Raw genomic sequence first — 8,414 nt, forward strand, 5'->3', positions numbered from 1 at the left:
AATTATTTTGATGATCCAAACAAATTTATTTTCAGATCTGTATCTAACTAAATTTTTAGATATTTCAGCTAAATCGTTCTTTCTATATATGTGATTTGGAAAGATGATTCAGAAATGCACAATGTAAGAATTCGAAATTATCGATCGATTGCAACTTAACACTGCTTGCGTCATTATAATTATCAATCATTTACTTCAGACCTTTATCAGGGACGTCGTTTCCGTAATCTTTCTTATTGTTATCGTTAACGAGATCAGACCGCACACAATTATAATCACTTCTCTCGCAAATTTGTGACTTCTTTAATATTCAGTCTCTCCAAACAGACAGTAATGAAATGTTTCCAACGTTACCACAACGAGAATACCGTAGATATCCGCTAGTACCAACTCATTAAGAACATCTCATTACTGGTGGTAATCAGGTCAATTACTCATAAGTTCACTCTTAATGCTCAAGACGCCACGGTGTGATTCTCATAGTACGCACTGTATATAATTGCTATTAACATTTTTTTAAAAATATATAAAATTGTATGAAAAATGCATGCAATTAAAATTATTATTTTTAATCATCAATAAATCCTGTTGTTTCTCTTTTGATAAACGAGCATCGCGTGTTTCCCATAAAACTGTCTTCATTATGACACGATAAAGTTTAGGTTACTTTATATTAAAAAAAAAAGACAATGAATTAGTTATAGCTATCATAAAAGGTAAAACATGGGTGAAAAACCTACAATAAATGTCGCGCTTATTGGTCAACATCATGGAAAAATTGATATCGATCGAGTGGGTAATGCATACAAAACCGAGCGATAAAACTGCCTACGTGTATTTCTAGGATTTTCACGGATAAAATCTTTTCAGGTTTCTTTACCGATTCACCGCCGGGTCCCTTTGATATTTATCAGAAGCCTATACAATTTCGTGAAAATGTTGCCAAAGGCAAACGCCAGATTCTCAGCGGACCTAATATTGAATTATTCACAGAGAAATATGAGCGAATTTTTGAAGGAGAGGCACTCACGGAGTTATGGCGCGACGAGGCGAAGCAACGGGTATGTATTTATAATTGTGCGAAATTATAGGAAATCAATATTTTTTTTATCATTTATTAAAAATAAAACTTTAAAGAAAGTTCGTGAGCAGGATCCATTAATGTGTATCGATTGAGATTTAAATTTTAATTAAATCTTTGTTAGAAAAATTTATACCCTTTCTTGGAGAATATCGTTTAATAAAGTTTAATTATAATTTTTTTCATGATCGCAGCGTTACATTGATCTGATTTAAATTAAAACTATCTAGTTAATCAGTTGTAGTTGATTAAGTAACATGTAGAATACGTCAATAAAATGTTCTCGTCTATCAAGTCTTTAGTCTGCTATACTAATTCAATTTGCTTATGGTTTTTTGCTTTAAGCTTACTAATCTGTTCAAATTTATTATACGATCATATATCGTTTAAGTCAATATAATTAAATAGCTCTATATAAAAAATAAAAAATAAAAGATTTTCACAGAAAGTGGTTTTCCAACAGGCAAAATTATTAAATAAACAATATATTAATATTTTGTTTTAAAAAATTTTTAAATAAATTATTAGTAAGAAAATAAATTATAAAAATTAAAATTGGATTTATATGAGCACCTTAAGGAAATATTTTGATATATCTAGTATATTGAAAAATAAAAAAATCTTATGTACATCATTTCACAGATGTGTTGATGTTTTATGTCTTAGTATTGAAATTGATTATTTTTATGCAAATGTTGAAACGATAGCGGGTGCTCTTATTATCCGACCAGTGCTCATATTACCCCTGGGTAGACTAATATTAAAGCATTCTTAGGGGTAATGTGAGCACAAGAAATTTTTTGTAAGAAATTATGCAGAAATTAAAAATTGAAATATATATATATATATATATATATATGTGTGTGTGTGTGTGTGTATATATATATATAATATATACATGGAACATTTTATTAGAACAAATGCCAACCAAATGTTTATTTAATATAACCAAAAAATAAATGTTACAAATATTTAGTAAATATTATTAAATGGCAACAGTTCGATAATACTTATTAAATATTTGTAAAAGTAACATTATTTTTGGTTAATATTAACCAAACATTTGATTGGTATCACATTTCACCATACATTTAATAGCTATTACCAAATTCTAAGGTGTTCAGTTTCACAACTCATGATTAACTCTTAATCATGGTTTAACTCATTCTTCATCTTTTTCTAATGCTAGAATTGGAAAGAGATGAGAAATAAGATAATCTTTAATCAAAAGTTAACCATGAGTTATGAAACTGGACATAATAAGAGGATCAACCACTGCTAAAATATGTACTAATGTATAGTGATTGCTAATTATGGCAATACAACTGTATTGCTAGCATTGCTATTTATTCTTAATATTGTTATGCTATGTATTGTCGCCTATTGCGTGCAATATTGCCGAGTATTATTAATGTATTGCTATGTACTATTATGTATTGCTAGTATGTTGCGCATTGCTAGTACTGCTAGCGTTGTTTGTTTTATTACTGTATTGTTGCAATTATTTCTAAAGAAATGTATACTGATTGCCATAGTGGTTGACTCCTTGGCAGACTCTTTTTTCAGTGTACGATAAGGAATAATGAAGATGACCATAATATACGACTATGCATACCTATCCGAAAAACTCTCGTGTTTAATAAATTAATAATGGTTTCGGGACTTTATGAAGTTAGAATGGCTCAATATTGTTTACTTTATAAATATTAACATGCAGAATAAAATATCTTATCTCAATGTAGATTGAGGATCTTATAAAGTTAAAGGAAAAAAACGTAAGAAATAAAAACATAATGTACGTACTTATTTAATATGATAAATATCCGAAGTACATAAATTTGGGTCAAACTTCTCAGCATATTGGAATGTCGCGAAGACAGATGCATTTTTTTACAACGGTTGGCACTAGTACTAATCGTTACAGAAATATAAAGAGTGCTTATATTACCTGCAGTGCTCATAATACCCGATCCTACCTTATATCAAGTATAATTTTACGACTTAAACCTTTTAGATAAAAGACGAGAAGAGAAAGATCGGTGGTCGCATGCTACCGACATCCCCATCGAAGAAACACTCGACGCCCGGAGACTGGTATGGATGCTTTGCTAAATCTTCTTACTTTAGTCCGATGCCGGAAGAAGAGAGAAAAAAGAAGCCACTTCCACCTAATATGAAGATCAAGCCCAATCCGCTTGGCGGCCCAGGATACGCGAATATTTGCTTAAATCCTTATCCATCATACACTCACGAGCCTTACGATCGCATCGAAAGAGTTGGTAAAAGTAAGTGCGTCTTCGTTCATACTTCCGATATAATCTCCGTTCTCTCAAACAACTTTCGATAAACTTGAAATGTATAATCTAAGAAAAAACGCATAAATTTTAGGCGATATGCTGAAAATGGATGTTTTTAAAATAGCTTAAAAAGAGATTAAACTTTTTGTTTATATTACAAACAAAATAAACTATTGCTCGTTCGTATAACTCATGGTAGAGATTTATGTTAAAAGTAGTTCATTTCGATCGTTGAGCTGAATATAATAAGAGCAGGAGTCACGTATATTTGCATTGATGTTGAATGAATTTCTTCCCTTATTTTCTCGTTTTATTTCATGTATTATAAAGCATTTTGGAATCTATAATTTATAAAAATACTTTTTGCGGAATATTTTACAAATCATATTGATGAAAAATACAATAAATTTAATAAATAACGTTAAATATGTATATATATAACTTTTTAGTAACAAAAACTCTTTATAGTTTTTTAAGAAGCTTATCAAAATCAATATATAATTATTATTTGTTAATTTAATTTGTAGTATTATTATCTCAATTTTAATTTAAGATAGCGTTTTAACACCAAAAATGAAATCAGAGTGCAGTTTATAAAACTGAAGATGTATATATTATAAATTCACAAAATTTTATTAAGCACTAAGCATTTTATTAAGCACTACTTAGCTGAGAGAGATTGAATTAATAAATTGAATCTGTATATATATATATATATTTTTTTTTTACATTTTTCATCTGTGCTTCTTGTTATCAATTTCTAAATTGTAACTGTGCTTTTTTTTAAAAAAATTATGTAAATAAATATACATACCTCTTGTTTATATAAATAATAATTTTTATGTAATAAATTATATAATAGTTTACATACTAATAACAGCAAATACTGCTATTGTATATATTAGTAATAACGATAGAAAATTGTTCTGCCACTTTATGCAGACAATAAAATTGCTAATAAAAAGTGTTTTATAAAATAAATTATAAAATTATGTTATTTTTTAACTTTTTTAACTTCTATGTATATAACGCATTGTGAGAATTTCTCTCCAATTACAGCGTAAAAAAATTAATGAGAAAATGAAACATAGATGTAGATTGGATTTTTTCGGAACACTTCCTTTATTTTATACGGCAGTATGTAATTAATTATAATTATATCGTAAAAAAAGAAATTACGTTAATTTTTTAGAGAAACGCATTTTTAACTTTTACATAAAATACCTTCAAAAAAATGTTTGGTAGCAATTAAACGAAATATTCATTATCATAAATGTTCGAAATTCTTTTTATAGGAATCTTTTAGATCTTAGAAGTCTCACGTTAAAAGTTTATTGCAGATTCTCTGAATTGAAAAGGTCTTAATTTACCCTTGCACATACTATATATAAAGATTATTGCATACGATTTTCAATTAATCCAGCTGTGCAAATCATATGTATGTTAAATTTCTGTGTCCAGCATTAAATTTTTGAGTTTATACATATTTATTAAAATATTCATTTTTATTACTATAGCTTATGATCTTTTCCTTGTGTAATTCATATATTCTAAATGTAAATCATCACTTTGGTGCAACAGAAATGGTGCCTAAAGGTCGATTCTTGACGACTAGTGCGCCGGTGGATCATTTCCCCCCCAATCCTTACAAGGATGAGGAACCAGGGCCCACTTACATCCCTCCGGTTGAGATTGCAAGGAAGACTGTGGCGCGATTCTATGTCCCTTTTCCCAAGAAACCCGGCGGAAGTCACGATGGTTGCTTCAGCAAGTTTCCAGAGTACACGGCTGATCCTTATGTTAAGGCTAAGGATAAAGCTGCTTTGCAGCCCAAGTTTATAAGCGGTGGACCGTTTCTACGTTCGAAATATACGAACAGTATTATCGAGCAGATAACGAAAATATCGTGTAACGCTCGCAATTATCCGGAATATCGGGAACGAGCATATCCTATGCACTGAGAAAATCTTTCTAATTGCACGGAAATTGAACTCCCGAACTTCTTTTTTTTTTCATTGTTAGAAAGAAACTTTCTTCTGTAATTATCAGTCATACTAAAATTAATTAAAAATAATTAGATTTTATATTTCTCTCTTTGTCTTTCATTCGTAACGTTTTATGTGCACTAGTTACATTTGTACAATATCGTTTAAGTAAATTACTTATGAACAAATTAAGAATAAGAAAAAAACCGAATAAATCATTACGACGCTGTGAATTTGTGCATATTTCTTCATTAAATCCACTTTAAAAATTCCAGTTGGTAAATTACATTTCATCCTAATTTCATTCCGAATCCTGTAGAATTTTCAGAAGGCTCTGAATGCATTTCTGTTTTATCGCGTCCGCAATGCATGCGATTTCGTACCTAGCGAAGCCATGGCCTTCTGCTATCGCGCTTCCGTCCCTACGATGTTGGGCCGACAAATAGCTTTTCAGCAATGGCGATTGGCCAAGTACGGCTGCAACAACATTCAAGGTGGTGGTCGAGTCCTTTCAAAGTGAATCACCCCAGCGCATTCGGTTCTTACGCTCCTAATGAAATTCTAACGAATGTTTCTACCACCATTGTCGTAGAAGTCCACTCTCGGCAATCGTAATTAAATGTCTCCAATAAGCATCGTGTACTGTAGGATTATCAGGTTGGTAGCAGGTAGAAACTGCAGAATAGTCTGAAAGAAAGAAAGCGATGAGTGCACTTTCTATTTGGATAAACAAGAGCTACGCGGAGCGCGTAATTAGCGGGCTGTTTTATTTGCTATGAATAAAAAAACGTTCCTTTTTTTTTTTATAAAGTTTGTAGAAGGAAAAATTTTATTGTTTCAGCTCTTATATGCCAAAAAGGTTCGGTTTTACTTAATACACATTTACCTGTACCTTACAATTATTGATTAATTATGTGTAGAATCCACTGTCAATATATACATTACTTTTATCTAAACTTAATATCCGCAAATGCTTTTCATTCTTCATATCACACACTTTTTAATTCTACTGTTTATGCTAATTTACGATAATATCAATACATATTAACAAAGCTAGTATTAATTCATACAGCACAGAAACTATAGCAGCATTGCTGCAATAATTGCGATGCTACTACAATATTGCTGAAACGTTGCAATGTCGTTGCAATATTGCTAGAATGATCTCGGCTGTATGAGAATAAGCAAAAACGTGACTAAATCACTGTAATAATATTAATAAAAGAAACACATTGTGATTCATCTTGAATTGTTATATTTGAGTATATTTGAATAAATCATCAGCGCATAAGAATTGCCATAGAAAAAAATTATTGCGTGCTATTATGAAGTTTATTAAGTATTTCGTGTAAAAACAAACTGTCAGAATATATGAAAGACGTTTTGATTATAGCATGCGATGTATAGTTCCGCGAGGAAGACGAAACGGATGGTGAATTTTTCTAGTAAATGAACTTAGTATCTTAAGTGAGTGTCTTTGCGTGAAGTTTCGCGCGCCGCCACGTCACGAAGTGCTATGTATAGAAATGCAATAAGCGTTTCCTCCTTTGAAAAATTTCTCGTGGAGCACGTGGCAGACAAGAAATGGCAGCGGGTAGGTATGATTCCACGAGATTTATTCCGCGGTTGAAGCCAACCATTTCTCCGTGCCGTGTCGTTGCGCCGGTATTAAACATTCCAGGCATTGCGATGCCTCTCCAATACTCACTGGTCTACGTAGAAACGTATAAGGAGCATCGTACAAGACAGTTCGAAGCAGTCGTACGATCTACTCGATATGTACATCGATATGTGTATATAATATATATGTGTGTGTGTATATATATATACACTCTGTGTATACGCAAGGTGTATACTAAGTACGAAGCTAGAAGAGTTTAATTATTAATTGATTTATTTTAATGAAACATTACAACATATATAAAGTTTTAGTAAAATAATTTGAGTGATTCTTGAAATTTTTCCTTCAATTTTTCAACTCTGTACACTGTAAAAAATAAAATGTCAATTTTAACTTATAGTCGTATAGTGGACTTTCTGAGACATGCAAAAATGTTAAAATTAATACAGAACTGTCTTGTCTCAGAAAGTTCACTATACAATTATAAATTAAAATTAACATTTGATTTTCTATAGTGTATCTTAAAAAAAAAACTAAATTGTTGTATAATATATGATTATATAAATTTGTGAGAAATCACCCTTCAAATCTTTTGGCATTTTTCGTATACTAAATACTTATATTATATATAGGATGTTTTAAATTTCGCGACTCAAAATACTATTGTACGATAGTTTTCAAAAATTAAGTAAAAAGTTATTTGTAAATTTTTATTTTAAGCAATAATTTTTGAGATACAAGGATTTAAATATTGCTAATTACAGATTACATTTAGTGATTTATATATTTATATATTTATAGTAATTTATATATTTATATAAATCTATAATTATCTATAAATTGCGCAAGCGATAGTATTACTTCAGCGCACTCATTAATATTTACAGATCAATTAAATATAATCTGTGATTGATCATATTTTTAAACTCTTATCTCCAAAATAACTGTTTAAAATAAAAATTTACAAATTACATTTTTACTTAATTTTTTGAGAATTTTCCTGCTATAATACTTTAAGTCGCGAATTTTGGGGCACCTTATATACAAAGTGCTTATCGTAGCAGTCTGCACGACTTGGAATAGTTTCAACAAAAGGTTGCAAAGAAAACATTTATTTGTTCCATGTCAACTATGACTGCTACTTGTGATTTCAAAAATTTCTAAAATCTTTTTATAAAAAATTAAGATCATTTTATAAAAAGTACCATACGATTTTTATTTATAATATTACGGAGAATATTCAATTCGATTAATTTGATTTTGTAAAAATATTACTTTTATTAATATTTAATTTACTAAATTATACTAAATTTAATTTACTGCATTACTTAAAATAGCTGTACTTACTTACATCAAATATCAATTAATAATATTCAAAATCTTTGAAGATAAATAATTACAGCTTGTGAAGTTTTGGATACAATAATGTA

At 29.8% G+C, this 8,414-nt stretch overlaps 1 protein-coding gene across 1 annotated transcript; it reads left to right on the top strand.

Moving 5' to 3' along the window:
• Positions 1-620: 620 nt before the first annotated feature.
• On the top strand, positions 621-5,372 carry LOC108751827 (UPF0602 protein C4orf47-like). Its single transcript, XM_018492254.1, has 4 exons — positions 621-796; positions 871-1,061; positions 3,096-3,366; positions 4,960-5,372. The coding sequence occupies exons 1-4, from the start codon at positions 724-726 to the stop codon at positions 5,337-5,339; spliced, it is 915 nt and encodes a 304-aa protein (XP_018347756.1). The 5' UTR covers positions 621-723; the 3' UTR covers positions 5,340-5,372.
• Positions 5,373-8,414: the final 3,042 nt, after the last annotated feature.

Source organism: Trachymyrmex septentrionalis, unplaced genomic scaffold (genome assembly GCF_001594115.1).
Source record: "Trachymyrmex septentrionalis isolate Tsep2-gDNA-1 unplaced genomic scaffold, Tsep1.0 scaffold52, whole genome shotgun sequence".
Lineage (NCBI taxonomy): Eukaryota > Metazoa > Arthropoda > Insecta > Hymenoptera > Formicidae > Trachymyrmex > Trachymyrmex septentrionalis.

What these genes read in the sequence shown, in the direction of transcription:
- LOC108751827 (XM_018492254.1), top strand. Translation starts at nt 724, where the DNA reads ATGGGTGAAAAACCTACAATAAATGTCGCGCTTATTGGTCAACATCAT. An exon ending in AATTGATATCGATCGAGTGG is followed by an intron (nt 797 to 870) that starts GTAATGCATACA and finishes AAATCTTTTCAG; the next exon opens with GTTTCTTTACCGATTCACCG. An exon ending in GCGACGAGGCGAAGCAACGG is followed by an intron (nt 1,062 to 3,095) that starts GTATGTATTTAT and finishes TAAACCTTTTAG; the next exon opens with ATAAAAGACGAGAAGAGAAA.